The sequence below is a fragment of the Corythoichthys intestinalis genome, chromosome 20 (assembly GCF_030265065.1).
Source record: "Corythoichthys intestinalis isolate RoL2023-P3 chromosome 20, ASM3026506v1, whole genome shotgun sequence".
In the NCBI taxonomy this organism is placed as follows: domain Eukaryota; kingdom Metazoa; phylum Chordata; class Actinopteri; order Syngnathiformes; family Syngnathidae; genus Corythoichthys; species Corythoichthys intestinalis.
The window spans coordinates 312,159-336,844 of record NC_080414.1 but is presented as its reverse complement, the minus strand read 5'-3'; the positions used below and the strand labels follow the sequence as shown (position 1 = coordinate 336,844).

Sequence of the window (24,686 nt, the reverse complement as noted above, 5' to 3'; positions counted from 1 at the left end):
ACAATGACAAATACTGTACGCAATTATTCACAAAGTTTTAGCTTGTGACAAATATTAGTATAATATAGTTTTTTTCTGCTTTCCAATAGATACTTTGATTTTGTTAAACAGATTTATGTAACACACAGTTTCATTATAAAAGTGAGGAAAAGATGGTAACAGCTTGCTAAATTTACATTTGTGGAGGTAGAATTTCGATAACAAAATGAGTAGATGATTAATAAACATATTTTTGTCCTTGAGTTTTTTATTGAAACAAAAAATGACATTTTCCCATTTGAGTTTGAAGTCCACATGTAAATTCTTGACGATGAACTTGCAAAATTCTTTCCAAAATTTATTGGAAAAAGAGCAGGTCGAAACGTCTGTTTAAATTGAGAAACGGACTATTTTATTCTTAACGCCAAGAGCAAAACCTTGGTTTTTCCACTTTTGTTTCTCTTGTAATCCATAAAAAAGAAAAAAAGAAATACAAGATGAAATATAACTTGAAAATAGTTAAGAATGGATATTCATTTTCAATTAAGTTTACTTTAAAAAAAAAAAAAAAAAAAAAAACGTTTAAGGGAATTCATTGTCTGCCATTGACGGCGATGGCACCTTACCACGCACGCGCTTCAAACGGATAAGATGTCTAATCGGACGCTACGTGATTGGACGTCTATCATCGTCAATGGCATTGAAAGATTTAACAATAAAAATAGTGCAACTTTTTTGTATGAATTTGGGACTACTAGACAACCTACAGTACTGTAACTTATCGGAGCGCCCCCACCCTTCTAGTGCGTCGTGACGTCACTGCGTCAAAGAAATGACGTGGTTAAAAAAAAAAAGTCGGCACCACCGCGACGAAGAGGGCGAGCGTCCCGGACGCAAGCAGGCGTTGAGTCAGGTAAGGCCACCTTCTAACCTTCACCTTGACGGAACAAATGCACGTTAAAGGCGCGCGTGATTATTCCCCTAATAAACGGAGTTTTTTGGCGCATGCACTTGCTTCATCATGCTGCAGCTGTGCGGCTGGCTGTGACCGCGGTGCTTGTCCGTGCTCGGTACTGTTCGCGAGCGAGCGAACGGCTTCTTGGGGTGTTTCCTCCTGCACCACCGTCCCGTCCCTGCATTTACAGCCAATCAAAATAAAACAATCGTCATTTGTACAAAACCATCAATTAACTCTTGTGCACGTCAGCTCGTTTTTTCCCCCTCAATTGACCTTAACGTCGTCCTGCTTTAGTTCATTGATTTGTAGCCGCAAGCAAATGTGAGCCGGTTTTGCTGGTCTGGTGTCTGTCGAGTAAACTCTACATCAGAAAGTATCATTTGTCAAGACAACATTAATGGGACTTTTTTTTTTTTTTCAACACTTTGGATTAGGGTTGTCAACAGTATCGATACTGACATGTATATAAAGCAAAAGTTTCGATAGTCAGTTTTGTTTTTGTCCCCTTTTTTTTTTTTTTGTGTGTGTGTCATGGGGTCATTTTTTTGGTCATTTACACTTTATTTGATTGATCTGTAGCCGCAAGCAAACACGTATATTGACGGTCTGGTGTCTAATAAACACCACATCAAAAAGTATCACTTTTCCAGACAAAAATAAAATATCGACTTTTTGTTTGAACACTGGGTTAGAGTCATCAAAATGATGAGAAAGTATCAATACTGAAATGTTTTTAATGGGATTCCAAAGCAAAAAAAGTATTGATGCTCAGTTTGAGTTTGTTTGCACTAGCAAAAATCACCAGAAATGTATATCCAGTTGAAAATTTGTGTATCCTGACAACAGATGGTCTAATACAGTGGTCTCAAACCGGTCCTCAAAGGGCCGCAGGGGGTACTGGATTTCATTCCAACCAAACGAGACAAATACCTTTTCACCAATCTGGTTTCTTACAAGTGTAATCAGTTGATTGCAATCAGGTGCTGCTTATGTTAGTAGAAACCTCATTGGGTGAACTGTTTGTGCTGGATCTGTTGGAACAAAAACCAGGACCCACTGCGGCCCTTTGTGGAGTCGGTTTGAGACCGCTGGTCTAATACATTATTAAAATGACTCTCATTGGCCGCCATCGACGGCACTGGACATTCGATCCATTTTGACCGGGAGGGGCCAATGAAGGTTTGCACCTCCCGTTCCTTTAACGCCGACCTTCCCATTTCAAATGGATTTAATGTCCCAATAAAAATCCGCCCGCCTTTCCCGTTGTTACGCCCCGCCCCCTGGCCGATGACCCACATCGAGCGGAGCGCGGCGCGGCAGCTCTTAATCTCTTTTTTTTCCCCCCGTTGCCATAGCGACCCACGCCCGACAGCTGGCCGGGTCAAAAGATTGACGTCTGCCAAACAAATCTTTTTGGGAATATTTTTCATCCCTTTTCGTCATCATGACCACCGAGCAGCGGGAGCCTCAGGAGGCGGAGTCTCTCCCGGAAGCGGCCGCTCGCTCCGCCCCCGCGCAGGTAAGACCGCGCCGAAATTGGCGCCGCCAAAGTGACGTGGCTCCTCCGCGTCCAGGTCGGCGACGGCGGCGCCCGAGACGTCCCGCCGGTCAGAAGGTCCGTGAGCTTCAGGACCGCGCAGACCAAAGTCACCTTGCTGGACGGAAGCGTCTTCAGCTGCACGCTTGAGGTCAGAGCTCCACCTCGCCGCTTCCTAAATTGAAATGCGATACGTCAAGATGCCGCAACCTTCAAGTTCATACAGTTTATAGTTGCCATCTACACAAAGAGTGGGGGAAAACCAGGCTGCAGCCTAATCCCAGCCCCTACCTAGATAAACAATGGAAAGACTTCTCAGACTTAACCTTGGGAGAGAAGAACTCCCTGCTCACGACCTTGAGCAATAGTCCTTGTCCTGATACCAGATTTACATCAAGTCATCCAACACACTGTTCTGACGACAAAGAATAATTATGTGCAACAATATGAAATGAACAGATATATGTTTAAAGTGCGTATGACAGGATGAAAAAAAAGTCTTAAATAGCATTATTATGTGAATTCCAATCATATTTTGAGACGATTCGACTATACTCAACCATTTGGCAAAGCGCAGATGATGAGAAATCAGTCTTTTAATCTGCCGTTTAGCCCCGCCTGCCAATGTAGCGCTCTAGCGTCCTCAAATGGAGGATGATGTCGGCAGGGTCACAATTTCATCTGATTTAAAATTCAGCCCATTGATGGGCAATTATTCAGAACGAGGGAAATGGTACAAAGAGAGCCGCAAAATGTCATTCTTTCAAACTCTCTACTACAGGATATTCTTTTTGACCAAGTACTAGTCTAGTACTACTAAATAAATGGTACTACTTAATAAATGGTATGGTCATGACAAAGAACAGTCTTGTGCTAAATGGAATATGAAATATTAAGAATGCATTTATTCAGTACGACATGGCAAAATGACTCCATATTGGTCAAAACTGTCCACTTCACTGTCACACCTCCCGAACGATATTTTATGCCATCGGAGTTAGTCCGGCTTTTGTCATTTCCCTGCCCCGGCTTCACAGAATGTAAACAAACCAGGAGGCGTGACAGCTAGCCGAAATGCTAACCCGGGGTGTGCGACATGCCGCCTTCGTCGACCATAGTGGCCTTCTCGGTGGTCAAGGAGCATTGTCAGCCACAAAATGCAAGCCACCTCCATATTAAAACGAGTCCAGTATTTGACATGATACCAAACACCATGTGTACTTATTTCCTCGTAAGTCCAGTGGTCCCACAGTTGTCGCACACCTGTTTTGGCCGATCTCGGAGTGAACGGGAACTTTTTGAAACCCAAAAAGGCTCACACGCCTCTCCCAGCTACAAAAGCCTGCGGCCGTTTGGCTAGCGTGATACGAAAAATAAATGAATTCATCCGCAAAATCGGCTGAATCTGCAGCCCATCTGCACGCTGTTAAGCAATGCTTTATTGTGAGACGCTGACCCGGGTGACGTCACATTCGCATTTGTCCTCAACTCGAGACTGGAGCCGGAAGTCACTCATTTTCATGGCACGGCATTCAAAACTTGAATAAATAAAACGATAGCTTCCACACACATCCAAGCGGTCCCTTGCATTCAGGAGCATAAATTACAACGTGAAATATGAAATAAACATGTTTTTTTGTGTCATACGCTCTTTAAGTGAATAAAATGTAATACATATATCTACAGCAGCGACAGCAAAAAATCTAGACTAGAACCGTGCTAGTTCAATTGATCACATTGGATTATTTTTTGGGAAGTTTATATCATGCAAAATACTGAAAGTGTACACTGTTGTCAACTTTTGAGCAAGTGACGAGCTCCACCTAGCGTTAAAGCTGAGAAGTGCAACAGAATGTAGTCTGAACTCAAGCTTTTTGCGTGTGCCGTATTCATTTCATACTTTGCCGCAGGCCAATCAAAAGTGTGCAGCGGTCTTTTTTTTAACAGTCGTTCACTGGTCTTTTTCAGAAACGCGCCCGTGGTCTTCAGTTGCTAGACAAAGTCTGCGAGCACATCAACCTGCTGGAGCGAGACTACTTCGCCTTGTCCTTCAGAGACGCCGACGACAACAAGGTACGCGCTTCCCACTTCCGCCTGTGAGTCCTTCACCTTTGAATTCTGTCTCCTAGAACTGGTTGGATCCTGGGAAGGAGATAAAGAAACAGCTCAGAGGTCGGTACGGTTCCGAGCCTTTTTTAGCATTGTGAGGTTCGCAAGGACCAGTGCGAGTGTGTTTTTGGTATTTCTGTGCTCGCAGGCGTCCCCTGGAATTTCTCCTTCAACGTTAAATTTTACCCCCCTAACCCCACTCAGCTCTCTGAGGACATCACCAGGTAGGTTGATTCCGCCGTCCATCAAAAGTCAGTCCAGAAGTCACGCCGAGGGCTCGGACTTTGCGGGCAGGTACTTTCTGTGCCTGCAGCTGCGCCAGGACGTGGCCTCGGGCCGACTCCCGTGTTCCTTCGCCACTCACGCCGTCCTGGGATCCTACACGGTCCAGTCGGAGCTCGGAGACTACGACCCAGGTAACGCCGGATCGACGCAACGAACTTACGTCGCCCTTACGCCGTCCGTCCGTCCGACCTTCAGACGAATGCGGCTCCGATTACGTCGGTGAACTTTGCTTGGCTCCGAACCAAAGCAAGCAAATGGAGGAGAAGATCGCCGAGCTTCATAAAACTCACAGGTGAAGACGGGCGTTGGGCAAAGTCCATCGGTGTATTTTTTTTTTGCCGACGCTTCCGCGTGTCTTCAGAGGAATGACGCCCGCCGAAGCCGAGATGCTTTTCCTGGAAAACGTCAAGAAACTTTCCATGTACGGGGTGGACCTTCATCACGCCAGGGTAAACGCGACCGCCGTTTTTGTCTTTCCTGGCAAAGATCCTCATTTCATCATCCCGCACAGTAGTGAAATTCACACTAAGCCGATCCTTATCAATTGGGCCGAGAGGCCGAACAAATCCTCTTCTATAAATAATCGCCAATACGTGACCCACTTCCCGCCTGCGGTCGATGTGCGCGTGCGTTTTCATCCGACCGATTTTTCCGTCACGCCGGCCGAGCTAGCGAACCCAATTGTTGCTTCTCTGCTGCAGCTACCGCAAGGAGTGTCACGGTTCACGTATTGAACCGTTTCCATTTTGAGTAAAGGTCGAGCCGGCCGACGTACGGCCCTTTTTCGAGACGCTCGTTCGCGGCCGGCCCCTCCCGCTTCAAATGGATTGGACGTCTAGCGCCGTCAATGGCGGACAATGAGTTAAGAGGCTTTAAGAAAAAAGGAATTTGGTCCATTGTCATTGCATTTGGATGAGCTGCAGTATGCTCATTCGTTTTTTTTGTTGTTTTTTTTGTAAATAGGCCATTGGGTGATTCTTGTGAAGCCAAGCTAATCTATGTTTTTTCTAAAATAGTTCATTTTTACTTTAAAAGTTGGATATGTCTATTATGTGGCCCGGTCCAGCAGTTGTTACCAAAATAGAATTTTGTAAGCGATTTTAGAATGGTAAATTCATGACCGTAATGCGTCCGTGAAAAGTGTTGATGTTTTCACTTCAGTACAAATATTCAATGGATTTCATCCAAAAATAAGATACGATTGTTTGGCCTTTTTTTTGATATTGTTAAGTTTACTGTACACTGCTGGCCAAAAGTATTGGCACCCCTGCAATTCTGTCAGATCATGTTCTCCCAAAAAATGATTGCAATTACAAATTCTTTTAGTAGTAATATCTTTATTTATTTTGCTTGCAATAGAACCCCCCCCCCAACAAAACTCCAAAAATGGGCCGGACAAAAGTATTGGAACCCTCAACCTAACACTTGGTAGCACAACCTTTAGACATAATAACTGCGAACAACCGCTTCCGGTATCCATCAGTGAGTTTCTGCTGGAATTTTAGACTGCCAACTGCTCCAGGTCTGTGAGATTTAATGGGTGCCTTCTCAGGTCTCTCAACAGGTATTCTATGGGATTCAGGTCTCCAGTGCTTTTTCTCAAACCATTTTTTAATGCTTTTTGAAGTGTGTTTTGGGTCATTGTCCTTCTATTCTATTCAATTCAATTCAATTTATTTGTATAGCCCTCAATCACAACAGAAGTCTCAAAGGGCTTTACAGAGGCAATATGATACACAATTAGAAATGAAGCAACAAAGATGAATAGATACAGTTCAAGTCCTGGGTATCCCCTATCCTTAAGACCCTCCATGCCGGCAAGGAAAAACTCCAAAAACTCCAGAGTCAATTGGGAGAAAAATGAGAAACCTTGGGGAGTACCACAGTCAGGAGAGATCCACTCCCAGGACGGATAGACAGGAACCCCAGAACTGCTAATGGGAATTAGCAAGCAAAGTTATAGTCCGTAAAAATACAGTGGAGTAAAGGAGCAAGAAGAGGAAGACTGGAAGACCCACGACCTCTGAGGGACACCGAGCTTTCTCACACTGGGCCCTACATTATGCTGCAGAATTTGTTGGTAGTCTTCATTATGCTATGCACACCGTCAAGCAATCCACTGCCTGAGGTAGCAAAGCAACCCCAAAACATCACCATGTTTGACTGTGGAGACAGTGTTCTTTTCTTTGAAGGCCTCGTTTTTTTCCCCCTGTAAAGTCTATGTTGATGCTTTTTCACAAAAGCTCTTCTTTTGTCTCATCTGACCAGAGAATGTTATTCCAAAACGTATCAGTGCCATGGGCTTTACACTTATTGATGACACAGGAACATTCAGGTCTTTGGAGATGGACTTGTAGCCCTGAGATTGCCTGTGCTTCCTCACGATTTTGCTTTTCAAGTCCTCAGACAGTTGTTTGGTCTTCTTTCTTTTCTCCATGCTCAATGTGGTACACACAAGGACACTGGTGGAGTCAACTTGAATCCATTTGAACTGGCTGCAAGTGTGATTTAGTTCTGTTGCGTGCCACAGGTGCTGTTAATGACACAAATTAGAGAAGCGTCACATGATTTACAATACTTTTGTCTGGCCCATTTTTGGAGTTTTGTGTAAAAAAAAAAAAAAAAAATCATTCTCTTTTGTGTTTTTTCATTGCAAGCAAAGTAAATGAAGATTTTACAGCCAAAGTATTTGTAATTGCAATCATTTTCTGGGAGAGATTGAGCATAATCTGACAGAATTGCAGGGGTGCCAGCACTGTATTTTAATTAAGATATCTTTGGTAAATGTCCTTCATTACCGTAATGCACAGCTTTCATGATAGTCACCCAATTAGCGCTATCAAAGGCAGCCAGTGAATAAAAGGCGAGATTCACACTCCCACCAATTAGTTAAGGCGGGAGGTCGGCAGAAAACCAACGAACGCTCGTCCAACCGTCGGAGCCATAACGTGGCGCCGGCGCAAAACTAGAGATGACGATAGGCGTCCGATCTACACTACCGTTTAAAAGTTGAACTTTTGAACCGTAGTGTATCATGTGGGATTTTTCATTATGTACACTACAGGTCAAAAGTTTGGAGTCACTTAGACCCCAAACTTTTGAACGGTAGCGTATTTCAATTCGATTGGATCGGACGTCCATCGCTGTCAATCCATCCGTACGTGGCGATGCTCACGGAGAGTAATTGTTTCCAGATGAGCTGAAATCTGTGATGCCGTTTTTATCTGTCTTGTCTGTTTGTTTGCTGGGAACGGACTAGCTGGTAGGAAGCCGCTTTGCTTGCTTGTCTTCAGGTCTCTCCGAGGTAAGACGGCGCGCTCTTTGTCCTCGGCTTTCCTTTGCTCGGTTTGACGCGGGAAGGCCGGCGAGCGTCGGAAGCGCTGGCCGCCTTTGACCGGCGCTTTGTGTGTGCGTAGGACTCGGAGGGCGTGGCTATCATGCTGGGCGTCTGCAGTAGCGGCCTGCTGGTTTACAGAGACCGACTGAGGATCAACAGGTTTTCCTGGCCCAAGATCCTGAAGATCTCTTACAAAAGAAACAACTTCTACATCAAGGTCCGACCCGAAGAGGTGAAGTCCGCTTTGGATCCAATTTCCCGGGATTTACTTAGAACTAGGCACGAGCCGCTATGAGATTCTGACCGTATGATAACCTTAAGCAAAAGTTTCACAGTATTGCAATTAAAGCTCTAAAAAGTGTTATGTTGAGATATCTGGGTTTTAAAAAAACAAACAAAAACAAAACGTTTTTCCATTGAACAGGATTTTTATTTTTCAAAACGTTAGAAAATTGAAACATAAGTATAATGTTAAAGTAAATTAAAAAAAAAAAAAAAAACTGAAATATTGTAAATAAAATTAAATGACAGTGTTTGCTAACCGTTAATTTTGTATTAATGCGAAATCACATTGGCGGTTTTGCCTCCTCGACAGTAAGGATGGGAATCGAGAACCGGTTCCATGTGTTTCAATTCCATGGAATCGTTTGGCAGTTTATCTAACGATTCTCTTGTAGATTCCAACCAGCACAATTTGCGACACGTAACTTACGCATGTTACACACATTCAATTCAGAAATTAAGACTACATTATTACTTGAAGAGAGACCACTCATCAAGTATAATCTGAAGAGTCGTCGCCGAGTGAGTTTGCATTGATTTTCACAGGCCATGTCGTTATTCATGAGACTACTTAAAGAAATGGTGATGTTTCCATTAATGGGTCTATCGCAGGGGTAGGCAAACTATTCCACAAAGGGCCGCAGTGGGTGCGGGCTTTTGTTGCAACCTATTAAGAGGACACCTTTTTACCAGTCTGCCGTTTTACAAGTGCAATCAGTCGATTGCAGTCAGGTGCTTCTCATTTCTGCTGAAACCTCATTGGTTAAACCATGTATGCTGGGTCAGTGGGAACAAAGACAATGCGGTCACCCACTACGGTCCTTGGGGACCGGTTTGCCCAACCCTGGTCTATCGTATTCCCTGTCGAATACTCTATGAGAAAAATCTAACATATTGCATCTAAAATAATCCTAAACGTTTTTATAGCAATTTTAATACTCCTGTTAGAAAGGTTCCTTGGGTATGTGTTTGTTTCCATAGCAACCAGTCAGTTGCTTCCTGTTATTGTCCTCCGTCTGCGCTGCATATTCTGGGACCAAGAATAGGAGTAAGGTGCGCATTTCGAGCAGAGTGCGGCCACCTGTGTGCAAGGAAGTCTTAATCTGTGTGCGTTCATGAACAAATGTAAGAATTTCCTTGTTATACTTGTATAGCACTTTTCCACCTTTCAAGGCGCTTTACACTACATCGCCGTCTACCTACTGGTGACGCAGCACACCACGCAGTGGCTCAGTATCTTGCTCAAGGATACATAGGCGAGCTCATCAGGGCAGAGAATGGAAACCACAACCTCTGGGTTGGCGGACAGCTACTCTACCACTGAGCCACGCCACCCCTGACAGTTATAAAGTTCTTATGATAAGTTAGAGCCGTTATCAGCGCGACCGTTTGGTGTTTTTACTGTTACGTCGGCCGGTTACTCCCGCTCGTCCTCGCCCATGCATTTTTGGGGCATAAAAAATAGCTAGGGGATAGGGACGTAAACATTTTTGCGGTTTTGAAACCTTGACGCTTTCATACCGCGGAATACCTTGAAAGCGGTACTTATAACCTGTCTTTTTTTTTTTTTTTTGTCCAGTTTGAGCAGTTCGAATCCACCATCGCGTTTAAGCTCCTCAACCACAGAGCGGCCAAGAGATTGTGGAAAGTTTGCGTGGAGCATCACTCCTTCTTCAGGTAAGCGGCGACGTTCCCCGGCCGATCCCGGGTCCCGCCTCACGCCGGCCTTCTCCGTCTCTCAGACTGGTCTCCCCGGAAGAACCTCCCAAGCGTTTTCTCAATCTGGGCTCCAAGTTCCGCTACAGCGGCCGCACTCAAATCCAGAGCCGCAGAGCCAGCGCTCAGATTTCCAGACCTGCGCCCAATTTCCCGAGATGCATCAGCAAGAGGAACTTGCTAAGCCGTAGTCTGGACGGAGGTACGGCTCCCGTTTGGGGGGGATACATTGACTCCGTTCAGAATGCAAACATTTCCAGCGTTGAATGACTTTAGAAATCTGGTTTGCTACTTGAATATCAGGTTTTTTGGAGTTCATTTTTTTTTGTGACCAGAGATTTGATTGGTCCTCAGCTCCGAGCGACACGCCCACTTCCTCTCTGAATGGCTCTCCCGCCATCTCTGGAAGCCCTCAAACAGGTAGCGAGGAATCCGTCAATCAAGCGCCAGTACCGGGCTGTGATTGGCCGCTGTACGAACGCACACGGCTTCTGATTGGCCGCGGGAAAGCATCCGCATCGGCTCGCCCGGTGGCCGCGCCCGCTCCGGCCGCAAAGTTTTACGAAAAGTCGTCACGCTTAACTTACATTTAAATTGAGACGACATTTCCCGGGCTAGATTTTTCATCACGTCTCGTGATAAACCCCGCTCCCCCGGAATTCCTACCCACTTCAAACTTGACTAAGTCGTTGTCGACTCGCCTGCTCCGAAGGGTCTCGTTTCCAAATGGAAGACCGGCCCTTCGAGCGTTCTTTGCGCTCCGGAGGAAATGCTAGCGTGCGACCCGCGAGGGACCGAGCTGATTGGCTGCTTCCCCGGCTGCTTTGCATGCGTCCCGATTTGCGGTCGGCTATAGGTCGTAGGACCGTAAAACGAGCGTCGCGACGGAGGACGTTCTCGACGGCTGACCACGCGTGTTTGTGTGTGAGCAGACATGGGCTCGGGTCTGTACGTGGTGTCCAAAGCCATGACCGTCAGCGACCTCATCGCCACGGTGACGCCGGAACGGACGAGGGAGGGGCGGTCCGACGGAGGAACCGATCGGGAGAGCGCGTTTGCAATAAGTGAGTGAAAAAAGTCCATCAAAAAGAACATTGATCACTTCATTTGGTGATCTTATTTAATGTTTAGTTGAAGAGCTGCACGACGGTCTGAAGGCGGAGCCAGAGCCGCTACGAAAGGTGGAACGAGAGGCGGAGGTGGAGCTGGAGAGGGAGGCGGAGCAGCAGCAGCAGCTGGAGAGAGAGGCGGAGCAAGAGACAGAGAGAGAGGCAGAGCAAGAGACGGAGAGGGAGGCGGAGCAAGAGGCAGAGTTAAGCAAAGTAACGGAAGCGTCAGAAAGTCCGTTGACTCCCGAGCAACTTGACAGCAAACTTCAAAATGTTTGTTTCCATTTTTTTTTTTTTTTCATGCTACAAAACATATACTACTAGAATCACTCCTCATGGTAAAGTGCATTCATTTGTGCCTTCAGACAGAGCTGACAGAAACGGCGGATGGAGACCTGACAGCCACTGAGGTGATGATGGTGATAATGATGAAGATGACAATAAAGATGACTAATGCCTCTTTCTTTGCGTCAGTCGGAGCAGGAAGACGACGCCTTGGCCGGCGAGCAGGTAAAATGGTGTCTCGTGGTTTTTTTTTTTTTTTTTTGAGCTGAGGTGAGACTCCACCGACCGTTCCGTCTACCTTTAGCGAGCGACGTCGCGTCCGGCCGATGTGGAGAAGCCGGCGAGCGCCATCGGCGACCTACGGCGCTCCTTCTTGGAGGGCGGCGGCCCGACCGGTGGGCCCACCGAGTGGGAAAAGCGTCTGGCGGCCTCGCCCGTCCGCCGACTGGACGACTCGCCGATGATCGAACCGTTGGAAGCGGACCAGGTGAGGCTCGCGGTTACGGCGCCGCGACAGGATACCGGAACCGTGCGCGCCCGCAACCGCCAGGGCGGGGTCGCGGTAAATCGAGAAGCCGGCCGGCCAATTGAAGAGAAGAACGTCATTCTGGGGCAGAGTTACGATACAGTCTCCGGCAGCGTTGTCGGCATAAGCCGGCGGGTTTCTGTGACGACCTCGTACGTGAGCAAAGTGGCGTCGGTGAGAGGCGGGCTGTCCGCGGGTGATGACGTCCTTACCGGGGGACCATCCTGTCCGTTGAGTCGAGCAGAGACCACGGCGGGAGGAGTCCCGCCTCCCGATGTTTACGGACCGGAAGATCACGCCCAGGTTGAGGTGTGTGCGAGTTCAGCTGCTGTGCTAGCACTGTGTACGGGGTTGCTATGCTACGCTCAGCTGCACTTGGCTTTTTCAAACAATAGCTTGAATGTTTCGTGTGGCAACTTGCGAGTGGGCGCCTTCGCAAATGGCAAGGCTTGACGCTACTTAAATTTGAGGCTCCCGCTGCTGAAAATCTTTTTTTGCAGTTCTTTTTTATTCTTTGCGTTTGCAGTGGCACGGTTATGTTTGAGCTGTTTTCTAACACGCAACCTATTATTCCTTGATTTCTTAAACGCCACTGCTGCAGCTGCTTCTGAAATGCAGCCTCTCAGAAAACACCGCAAAACTCCCACTTCAAATGAATTGGACGTCTACTCGTGACCAACTTATTTAAATTCACAGCAGAAGGATGAAAATAGCTTGTTTTTCTGTAGCTTGATTTCCTGAGCCATGTATCGATAATTGGTGTATCGCTGTACATAGTAGTAGTATCGCTATTGAAGGAATCTGACCTTTTAGCGAGATTGCAAGAATCAGGCCCACCGGACACGCGCTGGCGCAGATCCAAGGACCCGAGCCGGCGAGACACCTACGACCCGGCCATGAGGCCAAACCCCGTGCATTCACCTCAGTCTTAACCCCTTGTACTGACTCCATTTTGAAAGCTGGAAAAAGGCTGCGAAGCACAAGTCGACAATTTATTCAGGTCGACAGCGATCAAATGGCAATGGGAAACAGAAAAAGGCGAGGTGGCAGACTTGTTCCAAGGTCATCATATCGCAAGTCAACAAAAGGTTTCCCAGAAATAATGACAATGCTTAGTTCAACATTCAGTCTTTTGAAGATTCCCACAGGGCGGGCCATGGCCAGGAAGAAGGGTGTGTTTAGGATAATCTTCTATCACAGTTTGAGCTATTTAGTTCGTGAGTCACCGTTGGCGAGTCACCCTTACTGGGGCAACCGCAGTGGGAGATTTCGGAGTCTTATCAGTTGGATATCGGGCATTCTCCTTGTGTTGGGACAGGACATCCCGCCATTTGTTCTGGACTGTGCGGAAGAACTGACGTGGAGACGTGGGCTTGTGAATGTCGTGCCTATCACCTGGTAGGTCAGCGTCAATCTTGCTCAGTCAACTGCATGACGCACACGACGGGCTGCCGTGATAAAAAGGCGTCATGTATCTCTTATGCCATATATTCTGCTTGTTTTCGTTAAACGACGGTACAAGTGCTATTTATTTTATATTGGGTGTGTTAGAGTAATACAAACATGATCATGATCGAGAGCCTTGTATCGCGTATCATATCGTGAGGTACCCTACCCTAACGTACAATGTATTTGTATAAAATGAGTTTGACGTAGCGCCGAAAACGTATGGTTCGCCACGATGTCAGCCAACAAGAGGCTGAGTTAAATTGTCAATTCCTGTCTGGAGCAGATGGAAAAAATACTTCACGCGGGAGCTTGGTGCAACTCTGTATTTTCCCCCTCAAAAAATCTGAATACGTGCATGTCATTTCTGTAATTAGCTGTCCGTGACCATCTGTGGTGTGTTCTCGGCGAATGACGCTCGACATTACTGTGTGTGCAGCGGAGGCCTCTGTCAGACGAAATGTCTCCCCAGCTGAACGCTTTGCTGAAGTCGGCCAGAGAACAACAAAGTTTCCGAGAGGAGACGCTCCTGAAGGTGTTTGTTAGTATTTGTTAGCGCGTCCGCGACTCTTACTAACGCCTGTCCCTTCGCTCATTTCAGACTTCAGAGAGGTTGCGGACCATCACGCTGGTGCCCGGGGAGGAGGAGTTTATGTTCCAGGTAGCCCCAGGAGCTTTTATGGGACCGCCTCCGCGGCAACCCCCGCCGCCTCCGCCGGGGGCGTCGCTCATTCGTGCCGATGAAGCCGCGGAGGCCGTGGTCAGGGATGTTATTAAGGACGCTAGCCGTCAATTTAAGTTCGATGATGACGACGAGTTGAGTAGCCAGGCTAGCGACGATGACGATAGCGAGACTAGCCAAGATGCTATCAGCGTGTTAGCGCAGGCGGTCGCGGAAGACGCCTTGGAGACCGGATTCCGAGAAAGTCGGGGACCGGTAGATGTCGACGGGGACGGCTTTAACGCTAGCTTTCCCGGCGAGCGTGACCCGACCGAGGCCGACGTCGGCACCGGGTCCCGTTCCGTACCGGGAGCTCGGCCGGCTTCGGGCGACGCGGATGACTCCGAGGAATCCGATGACGACGGAGGCTGCGGGGTTAACTTCCCTTCCCCTGCTAGAGCCCTGCCCTCCGGGCGAGATCCCCTCGGCGCAAGCGATAAATCGCAGTCTCGCAACCTGGACGACCAGGAGGAGGATGGGGAACCTCTGGAAGAGGTAACGTGAATGCAAGTTCGACAGAAGGCATTTCCAATGAATCCAGTCCTTGTGAAATCAAATCCAGTCAACCAGTTTCCTTAAAACCTGGCCATGTGCAATTGCTCCCTGTTCAACCCACATCCAATAATCCAATTCCAATGAAAGCGATCCCTGTCAAACCCCAATCTGGTGAACCTGTTCCATTGAAATTGCTCCCAGTCAAACTAATCCCCCGGAAACCAGTTGCAGCTCCAATGAAACTAGTCCCTGTGAAACCACATCCAGTGAACCAGTCCCTTTTAAACCCCTCCTTGTGAAAGCACATCCATTGAAGCGGTTCCGATGAAAACGGTCCCTGTTTACCACTCCAACTGAACCAGTTCTATTGAAACAAGACCGTGTGAAAGCAGTAACGCAACTCCCAATGAGATCGACTCATTTGAAGTATAAACTATTGCTTGATGACTTTCAAGCAGTTTTTTTGTGGTTCAAGTGGTCGGTTGATGTGTCTTTGTCAGGTGGTTCCCACGGCGAGGAAGACTTTGATGTTCGAAGCTCTGGGGGTGAGGACTCCGCCCCGTTATGGGAAATTCCAAACTTTCGGGAAGAAAATCACGTTCTCGGTCAAAATCGGTTTTGTTTTTTATCGACGACACTTTTGGGGAAGGCCGGCGAGCGATCTGTAACCAGGAGCTTAACGCGGGATAACTTTGCTGGCGTTTCAGAGACGAGTGGACATAGATCGTCCCGTGGGACTGCTGCTGACTTCGCAATGCTTCGCCACAGAGACGTCCGGAGGCTCTCAAATGAGCAAGGTAAAGAGACCCGAATCTGCGGCAACTCCATCCCTTTAAGGCTCTCTGTCATCAGATGGTGAATCGAGGACTTTTGGAAACCAGGATCGAGAAAAGGATCGTGATTACCGGAGACACCGAGATGGACCCGGAGCAGGTGAGACGTCCCGCCCGCCTACGGAAGAGTCTTTTCATCCACTTTTGCCTCTGCGTCCTTCCAGGAAGCCTGAAGAGCCGAACGTCACGTGAACAGAGCCTACGCGAGCCGCCGGCGCCGCCGCCGCAATATTTACTCACTTTTTATTTTGACGGACTGATTGCCAATTCCTGATACAGCATGACTACCAGCAGAGCGTAGCGGCTAATACTCGATTGTATTGCAAAGCATATAATAAGGGCTGAAATGCTAAGAAAAAAAAACGCAGTTTGTTGACGCGGGGTCACAATAGTTCCCGTTTGCACACCGGCCCGGCAAACTTTCAACAAATGCTTACGTCTACATTTGCGATGTTAGCATGCTAATCTTGCTAGTTAAAAACACAGGTGCTGTATAGTCCAAATATTTCTTTACACTTTTGCTCTTCTGGCAATTTCAATACTCTCAGAAGTCATTTTTTTCTTGTGCTCCGCCTCATTATTGTGACGCTCACCCATGTACGTTACTATATTTATTGTTCTTCAAACGACACCTGCCGCGACACCGCGTCCGAGACTGGCGTAATAAAATGATGATGTCGTCCTTCCGCGTTGGTATTTTTCTTCATCCCTCCGTCTGGGTCAAATGGGAGTCACCGCGGGATGGTCGCTGGCTGAGAACGGGCTTCCCCGGATAATCAAAATCTGACCATTAGAGCAGTTTTGCATCAGCTGAGATCAGAAATGTTGGGCTAAAACTGCCAGTACTACACTCTGAAATCTCAATGGCAACTCACTAAATTTGGAGCACAGCAAAAATGTTCAGGTCTTTCTTTATTAGAAGAAAAAAGTTGAAGCTTCGCTAGACGGCAGGACACGAGTTAGGCGTGACCCCCGATGAAAAGTGGGCTCGGCTCATGTCGAGATGGCTGTCGAGGTGAGACTTGACCAGATGGACGTTCCTCAGGCAACCTCTGAAGGCCGTGTTAATCGACAGGCAATTCTGTTTGATTCCGTCTGCGGGAAACCGAAGTAAGCGTTGAAGATCTTTCTCGACGCAGAAACGTTTTCGCGCCGGCCTCACCTGGGTAGCCGCCCACGTACACGGGGTTATTGGTCTCGGCCGAGGTGGATTGCGGGTAGGGATTTGGAATGGAGCTGAACCTCCCGTCCACGCTCAGAGTAAGGGTGTGCTTGGTCTTTCGTGCCAGCAGGCGGTGCCAGCGTCCGTCGCACAGCGCCGGACCGCCGGAAGCCATTCGAACTCTTCCTGCCCCGTTATTCACGTTAAACACCACCTGTACATGGTGGCAAATTCATATTGTCTTATTGATATCAGCCTATCTAGAAAAAAAGTCCATATTTGGGCCCACCTTTAACTGCAATGAATCAGTTTCATTTTCTCTTACCTGTCCTCGGATCATCTCCAGTCCAATGGCATCCACTTTGGCACTGCTGATGCCGAGGAAGACGCCTTGCGATTGGCCGGTGCGAAACTCCAGCGACACGGACAGGTCGGAGCCCACCTTGTAACCGTCCCGCACTGAGCACACCCGAAAGGCGCGATTCATTTCTCTGGGGCCGGCGGTGGCGCTTCATGTCTTTGACTCACTCAGTACAGCGTATCCGCTGCCGTTGAAATAACTCCCCGCCTCGTCCCTCCTGAAACAGGACGCCACGTCGTGTCGCGAGTCCGGTCGCGAGAGATCCAGCATCGCCCCGTTCAGACTCACGGAGTGAACGCAACCCGGGAAACTCGCCGTCACCTGAGACGTTCGGACGATCCGTCGTAGCGTTATGGTAGCGCCGGCCGGGCGAGTCTTACATTTATTCTCCGGCCCTCGTGCGCACGCGGCAGTCCGCCCAAGTACAGTCGGCCGTCGACGTCCAGTTGGTTCCCTCTGACCGTCGCCACGTCCGGAGCCGAGGCGTCCACGGAGACTGAGACGGAGCGCCGCCCGACGTCCGCGCTCACCTGGAACGAGCGCGGCTCCGTCACTTCCGCCTTTTCGGAGCGCTTTCGGCTCCGCTTACCGTGTGCCATTTTCCGTCGTCGACGGCGACCGAGGAGGCGGCGGTGGCGACGCCCTTCCCGAGATCCGCCGACATCAGCGGCCGCCCGCCCGCCAGCCGCAGTACGGCGAAGTCCATCTGGCGACCGTCGGACAGGAGCAGCAGCAACCCGTCCCGAGCTCGAGTTCGAAGCGACAACCGCAGCGACGCGCTGGCGAGAATGGTGCGTGAGCGGCGGCCCTAACCCGAATCCCCCGGCCAGCGACGGCCGACTCACCTCTTGCGCACGGCGGCCGGCTCCACCCGAAATGTCATGTGACTGTGCCGCGATGAACCAAACTGCGCCGCCGTGGGCAGGAAGCTGAACTCCGTTTCCGGCGTACACTACGACACAAGTCCGAGGCGTTTATTTTTTGAGCGAGCGGCTTTTTCCACAAAAACCTACCTGTTTATTTCCAATGACCAAAACGGCTTCAATTTAAAAAAAAAAAAATCCGATTCACATTGTTTACACCTACTTTTAGGAAGTGCAGTTTTGCCCAAAAATTTACGGTTCCACTGAAAATGATGCGATTTTGATAGGTGACCCAAAAAAGCCCCGGAATCTACAGGAAATGATGAACAAAAAGTGACCCAGAAATGACCTAATTTCAATTAAAAAAAAAAAAAAAAAAACATCAAAAACACGGAAAGCGTGAAAAAACAAACGTAAAACAATTTCAGCAAAAACCGAAAGACTGAAAAATATTGCTAAAGTGCGAGAAAAACCCCACCAAAATCACAAAAATTGTAACGTACGGGAGCAGGAGAGCAAAACATAAAGTACACGTATTTGTGTGTAGTTGTACTACAAAGCATAGAAAAGTTACCATTGAAACTTCTCCATAAATTGCTTCTGCTTTTTCTACGACTTACCGTTAGTTCAGCGGGGGTCACGGTGCTCGGGTGGGTAGGCGGGGCCGCCGACAGGCGGGAAGGATCAAGGGTGGGTTCCGCGTCCAGATCTTCGGGGAGCAAAGCCCCTGTGACTTTCTCTTCCAGTAGGCAGCGGTCAAGGACCGCCCCCTCATACTTTATAGCCGCCGACAGGTCGATAAACCTACCGAAAGAGCGCCGATCAATCGAGACCCCTCGATATCCCGTATTGCTACGAGTAGAACTGACCGGTCGCCGAGCACCAGGTGCTGTACGCATCCTCTGAACGACTTGGCTATCTTGTGTAATCGGACTGGCAAATGCGACTCCTCCCCCGAAGGCAGTCCCCCAATGAAAAAAGAGGCGACGGAGAGGCGGGACAATCCGCCCGGTGACAGCGTGGCCCATTTAACGTTTCCTTCGTCAACTTGAAGGGAAAACGACCTGAGGGAAGGACCGATCAGCGCTCGGACGGTTCCGACGTAGGAGTTGGCGGTAAGGCTTACTTCCTATTGAAGTGAAGGACGACCGAGTGTCTCGATCCGTCGGCGAAGGATCCGCCTCCGGCCGGCGACCGCTGCCCGACGGCCCTCTGCGCCGACCTCCCCGAGCTCCGCTTGCAAAGACCCGGCGAGCAGGTGGACGGACAGAAAGTGCTGCGGATAGGGACGGGGTCTTTCGAAGGACGTCAAACGCGGGACGCCGGCCGGCGGAACCTTACCCGACGCTGCGAAGGCTTTTCGGTCAAGGCGGCCAACAGGATTCCTGACTGGTTGTTAGATTTGAAGGAGAAGAGAATCTCCGCTTCCTGCTCCAATGAAGGAGGAGCGATCTGAACGTAACCGCCGTTTAAAAGCGATACGCTTCGCACCGCCTGAAACGCAAACGTGAGGACGGTTGAAGCCAGTCAACAAATGAGCTATGGCAGGGGTGTCCCAACTTTTTTTTTTTTTTCCACTCCAAGGGAGGGTCGGTTTCAGAAAATCAAAATTAGGCAGCGAGCGGGCCCTCGTTCGGACACTCCTGCGCTGCGCTAAGGTCAGACTTGAATAATAAGTGTTCACCTCAAGAACGCAGCCCTTTCTCACTCCGTAGGCATCCCTCAGCAGGTCAAAGTTCAGCCTGGCGATCTCGACGTTCTTGATGCAGCCGATGTAGGACCTGGAGATCACTTGTCGTCTAGCGAGGGTGCGGATAGCCAAACTAATGTCACAACTGCGATCGCGCGAACCCATCTGCACAGGATTCCTACCTGATCGGTCGGGAAGCGGGCAGTCCGCCAATGTAGATGGGGTCCAGGTCGAAACGGTTGAGATCGGAGGCGGTTCCGGGCGATTCCGCCTCCAACATCTCTTTATCTGAAGATTGGTCAGCCGGATTGACCAACAGGTAACCTAAACACACACAAGATGATCCAGCAGGGGTGTGAGGTGACTCCGCGATCACACTGGCACCTGTGGGCAGGACTTACCTTTGCGTCGGTTCCTTTGCAGCGTGACCTTGTACCACACGCCCGTGTTGTACTTCCTGCCGGATGTTAAGACCAGAGGACCGGACCCGAGGTCATAGGTCAGACGCACGCAGCCCTCCACTAGCTCAATGGACAGGAAGTCCCTCTGTAGGACACGGCAAAACCCTCGGCTGTAATCGTCAAATTATAATTCTTGCATGTTTGAGGGCTGGTAAAGAAAAATGATGGGGGAAAAAATCATTTAATAATTTAATTTAGATGGAAATGCCCATCATAGTCAATGTTATATGTTGATATAAAATTGTATTCGTTAAATTGAAACTTTAGATATAATATAAATGAGTTACTCGTGAGTTAAACCATACTTAATTCAACAATCATTAAAACAATACATAAATTCCTGCAGTCGGTGCGTTGGCCTCTGAGCGGCAGTGTGGCGCTCACAATCGAATGGAGAGACACTTCTCTATAAAATCATTAGGAGAAAGATCCACTCGAACTTTCTCTGTAAAGCTCGTATTTGTAAAACAAAAAAAGAGAATATATAACCTTGAGTGGTGGCATATTAGCACGCTTTATTATTTATTATTATTTACTTTATTAGCTACTTGATGTGCGTTAATATTCGTAATGTAAAGGGAAAATAGTGACGCACTTATGCTCATTTTAGCTTGCCGACTAACTTGGGAACCTGCTGTCATACTTGTGTTGCATCATGGTCTGAGCTACTGTTTCAGGTTGGTACTCTGAAGCTAGCTACTTTATTGTTACCGCTTTCTATTAACTGTGAACGTCAGTAAATGTACATGTATGCATATGTATCCTAAATGGACTTTTAAAACACACATGCTAATCTACCTAGCTTTGTTGTTAAAGTTCACATTCTTTGTAGCGCAGCCAGGAAGTAGCTTCACCACATTCACATGTTTGTCCAGATGACAAAAATTGTTAGAAGCTAACATGAAAATCCCAGCCCTTAATGTTGGTGTAATGATGTTTTCCGCCATACAGTGTTGTTGGAGGCCAGGTACAAGAGCAAGCCGCTCGGCGACAGAGTTTTAAACAGCAAGACGACGGAAGTGGACGTGGCTCGCAGAGACTTTTGGACCACGGAGAATCCGGAACCGTCAAAATGGAAAGCCGTCTCCTCCGCCTGTGGACTGAAATGCCGCCACGTGTAAGTTTCAACACGCGTGAGCGCGTGCATGTGCGTTTGCGCGTACCCGCTGAAGCACCCTCCGCACCGTCCTTGTCTGTTGACGTAGTTCCACAAGCCGATGTTCTTCTCGTTGAGCGACGCTTCGCCCAAACAGCCCCGAAACGTCGACCGACGCAACGCCGCCGGCTTCTGACGTCACGGTAAACACGATAAGCGCTAACCCTCTCGCGCGCGCACGTACACCCGCGTTACCTGGGAGTCATCCGCCAGTCCTCCGATGTGGACGACCGTGTCATTGCCCACGTGTAGAACGCGGGCCTGTCCGGGCGAGGTCGCCGTCACCGTCTGTGACGGCGTCGCTTCCAGCTGGTGTACGGATAGGAACCCCCGAGCGCCCAACCTACATAAACGGGCGCCGTGGTTACTGATGCTGGTGCACGCGTGCACGCACGCTCGTGTGCTTTGGTACCGTGTGGCATTGATTGTTGTCCATTTGTTGTTAGCGATGTCCTGTCCCGGATACTCCAGCCTGGCGCCGCCTGATCCGACGTCCCAGAGTAAAGAAACTTTCCCGTCGTTCATCTCCACGGCGAGGAACTCCACCTAGATATCAACAAGTGGGAATGCGACCACCCTCAAACAAAATGGTACCCAATACGCATATTCACAGTGAGTAGCTAAAATGTTTTCATCTGGAAATTTCTAACATTGGAAAGACACATTTTGAAGAAGCTTGAGTTTAGCCTACAATCTGTTGCACTTCTCGACTTTAACGCTAGATGGAGCTAGTCACTTATACAGTGAAATTGGAAAGCCCTCGGACAAACCCTAGTAGCCTACATATGAAGGATTTCCTTCATTTTGCCCATCCATCTCTTTTTGCAAAAAGTCTGAAGAAATGATTCGCTTACCGAAGTCTTGCTGCCCATGTAAAAGAGCAGGTTGTCGGGACTTTTGGTCTTCAACGTCAACGTCAAGGTGTTGAAGTTGCCGGACTGAATTTGGGGTCGGTAAAATGTGACGCAGTCGCCATCTGCTTGCACCGCCACCTTAATCTGATGACATCCCACGACGTGACAGATTAGCGCCTTCTGAAACGCCGGGCGGGGGAGGCGAAAGCACGTACGGACGCCGCTTGTCTCCTGGCCTGATAGATGAGCTCCCGGATGTCGGACAGGTTCCTGCTCAGACTCTCTCCCAGCAAGCTCAAGGGCTTGATTTTGTCACTCAAATGCCGCGTGCGAAGCTCCGCCTCTTCCAATTGACGCCGCGCTTCGTTTGCTGCGCAATGAAAAAGACCCGTGACGGAAGAAAGACAAATCGCCGAGTCTCTTTGACAACCTACCGACCTGCCAAATGCGTACGCGTCATCAGCTGGTTGGCCTCTGCCGTGCTCAGGTTGGTTTTTTCCACCACGTAAGAAGAATCGCGCAACTGCTCCCTGAGCGTGGACAAGTGCTCCAACGCCTCCCGCAGACTGGAGTGAGCCAGCGCGGCCTCCGATCGGGCCTCCTGCGCTCGCGGCGATCCTGAGAAGGACGAGTCCGATCCGCTCGCCGAGTCGAATCTCGCTACAGTCGACTTTGCTGTCGAGTCTTACCGTCGGAGAGGTTCTGCAGCTCCGCGATCGGCCGACGGAGGAGGACGCCGGTATTCGCCACGCGCGCTCTCAGCATCTGCAGTCTGCCGGTGACCGCCGAGACCTTTGTCAGCGAGTCTGGAAAGCAAAAAGTTTATTTGGAAAAACGAGCGACGCTTCGAACGGAAAGACGCGCCGAGGGACCGACCTCGGTTTGTCCGGTCGATCGCACGAGTTTCGTCGAGAGCGGCGGATATCTCGCTCGGTCTGGCACCGCCCTCCGCCGAAAGCTCCCGTCGGTCGGTCTGAGACACGCGCAGAGCGAAACGCTGACGAGATTCCCTTCCGGTCCGCGTGTGGGATTTTTTTTCTTACCTGGTCGAGAGCGACGTCGGCAGAGCGGACGGCGTCCGAGGCGATTCGCCGGGCCAACTCGACGGCCTCCGCGACGTCGGCTTCCGGTGCCGCGGATCGGCTGCTCTTCTCTGAAGCGTTCCGCGCCAATGATAGATAGCTAAAACGGGAATATACTCCTTTATCGCTGTTAATGGGCAACAGAACCCTGTGAAAAACCATCAAACGGGATGTGCCATCCTAGGAAATTTTGTTTATGTGGGGAGCAGAATGTTTAAAATAAATGATAATAATCAAACATGTACATCCACTCATTGGTCGATCTGGTGCCGGAAACCAATCACGCGTCTTGTATCTGTGCCTGTTCGTATGTACAAAGCCTCCGAGGCAATGCATCTCTTTGTTTGGCTTTCTGGGAAACCTTCTCACTTTGTCTCTCAACAACTTTGACTGCCGATTGGAAGAGGAACAATCTACCTCTGTTTTTCGAAAACCCAGATGAAGTGGAGACCAGTGAGCCTCCCGGTTACCTTTGCAGAGATAGGGCGTGGCTCTCAAGCAGGCGGGCGTGGCTCTCCGCTCGATAAACCCTCTCCAGCGAATCGCCGCTCTTCAATCCAACGACCAGAGCCTCCACTTTGGTTCTCAGCGGCGGGCGCCATTGATCCAGTTGGCTTCCCAGCGTGTCGGCCTGCTTTTCGACATTCTCCTTAGCGTTAGCGAGGCGCCCTGTCCGTATTTCTGCACCTCGGCGAGCAAAAGTCTTACAACGCTAATGTTGGTGAAGTCCAATGTCAGGTTGAGCATGTCATTCAGCAGCTGTTGAGCAGCCTCCGTCATGTCCTCCACGCAAACCCACGCATCACTGATATTTTGGTGGGTCACCTGACACGCACACGCAGACATGTGAACAGGTCCGGTTTACTTGAACCGGGAGGGGATATATACCTGATAGTTCGCGAGAAGCGCCTCGGTGGCGTTCAGCACAAGTTGTGTGTGACCATTTTCTTTAGTGGCATCTTGCATCCGTGTTTGCGCTTCTCGCAGCTTTTGAACGTTAGCGTCCAGGGCGCCGGTCAAGGGACGGAGCCCGTCGGCAGCGCCGGCCGGGAAGCGGCGTCGGAGCGACTCCGCGAGCGACTCTGCGAGACTAACAAAGAGGTCACTTTGGTCAACCGTTAAGGTCTTTGATCCGACTGACTTTGGGGCCGGTCGACCATCAATCGTAGGGCACACGGGGACAAAGAACGGACCGGTCGCCGGCCGTAGACAGAATATTGAACCGATCGAAGACCGACCCGAGCTCACGACGTGCCGAATCGGCGGCCGGGCCGAGCCGGAGGTCTCGCATGTTTTGCAACAGGGAGGTCACACGGTCCAGCAGGCGCGTCCGATTGGCCGCTTCTAGCGCCTCGTCGGCGGTCCGGTTCAGTTGCTCCGCCTCAGTGTCGAGCGCTGCACCGATCACGAGCGAGTGAGCTGAACTTTACTTTGAGAGA

General features: G+C 49.3%; 2 protein-coding genes across 6 annotated transcripts in view; one reads left to right on the top strand and one right to left on the bottom strand.

Moving 5' to 3' along the window:
• The first annotated feature begins 780 nt into the window (after positions 1–780).
• On the top strand, positions 781–17,773 carry LOC130908450 (protein 4.1-like). Of its 5 annotated transcripts, XM_057823879.1 has the most exons (25): positions 781–892; positions 2,293–2,456; positions 2,512–2,625; positions 4,443–4,547; positions 4,604–4,646; positions 4,732–4,807; positions 4,878–4,999; positions 5,064–5,160; positions 5,230–5,317; positions 8,128–8,172; positions 8,285–8,437; positions 10,067–10,164; positions 10,230–10,405; positions 10,558–10,623; positions 11,136–11,267; positions 11,335–11,585; positions 11,678–11,722; positions 11,787–11,822; positions 11,902–12,084; positions 14,009–14,104; positions 14,171–14,785; positions 15,286–15,330; positions 15,493–15,582; positions 15,638–15,718; positions 15,783–17,773. In XM_057823879.1, exons 2-25 carry the CDS (start codon positions 2,382–2,384, stop codon positions 15,789–15,791), a joined length of 2,841 nt encoding a protein of 946 aa, XP_057679862.1. In that variant the 5' UTR covers positions 781–892; positions 2,293–2,381; the 3' UTR covers positions 15,792–17,773. The 5 variants fall into 5 exon arrangements, with proteins under 5 accessions (XP_057679862.1, XP_057679863.1, XP_057679864.1 ...); XM_057823880.1 differs by lacking the exon at positions 8,128–8,172 and having other exon boundaries at positions 782–892; positions 15,783–17,763; XM_057823881.1 differs by lacking the exon at positions 10,558–10,623 and having other exon boundaries at positions 782–892; positions 15,783–17,761.
• The window catches only part of lama1 (laminin, alpha 1), a 21,010-nt gene continuing 12,737 nt past the window's right edge, over positions 16,414–24,686 (bottom strand). Inside the window, 29 exon segments of the mRNA XM_057823878.1 lie at positions 16,414–16,713; positions 16,781–16,994; positions 17,106–17,239; positions 17,309–17,462; positions 17,522–17,671; positions 17,731–17,920; positions 17,987–18,093; positions 18,625–18,808; positions 18,874–19,068; positions 19,131–19,193; positions 19,195–19,280; positions 19,346–19,498; positions 19,689–19,803; positions 19,877–20,018; positions 20,096–20,240; positions 21,105–21,255; positions 21,319–21,443; positions 21,507–21,654; positions 21,724–21,857; positions 22,166–22,309; positions 22,381–22,535; positions 22,604–22,783; positions 22,855–22,971; positions 23,042–23,138; positions 23,209–23,347; positions 23,718–23,881; positions 23,956–24,072; positions 24,136–24,337; positions 24,486–24,642. Coding sequence (XP_057679861.1) covers positions 16,559–16,713; positions 16,781–16,994; positions 17,106–17,239; positions 17,309–17,462; positions 17,522–17,671; positions 17,731–17,920; positions 17,987–18,093; positions 18,625–18,808; positions 18,874–19,068; positions 19,131–19,193; positions 19,195–19,280; positions 19,346–19,498; positions 19,689–19,803; positions 19,877–20,018; positions 20,096–20,240; positions 21,105–21,255; positions 21,319–21,443; positions 21,507–21,654; positions 21,724–21,857; positions 22,166–22,309; positions 22,381–22,535; positions 22,604–22,783; positions 22,855–22,971; positions 23,042–23,138; positions 23,209–23,347; positions 23,718–23,881; positions 23,956–24,072; positions 24,136–24,337; positions 24,486–24,642 — 4,217 coding nt within the window. The 3' untranslated portion in view covers positions 16,414–16,558.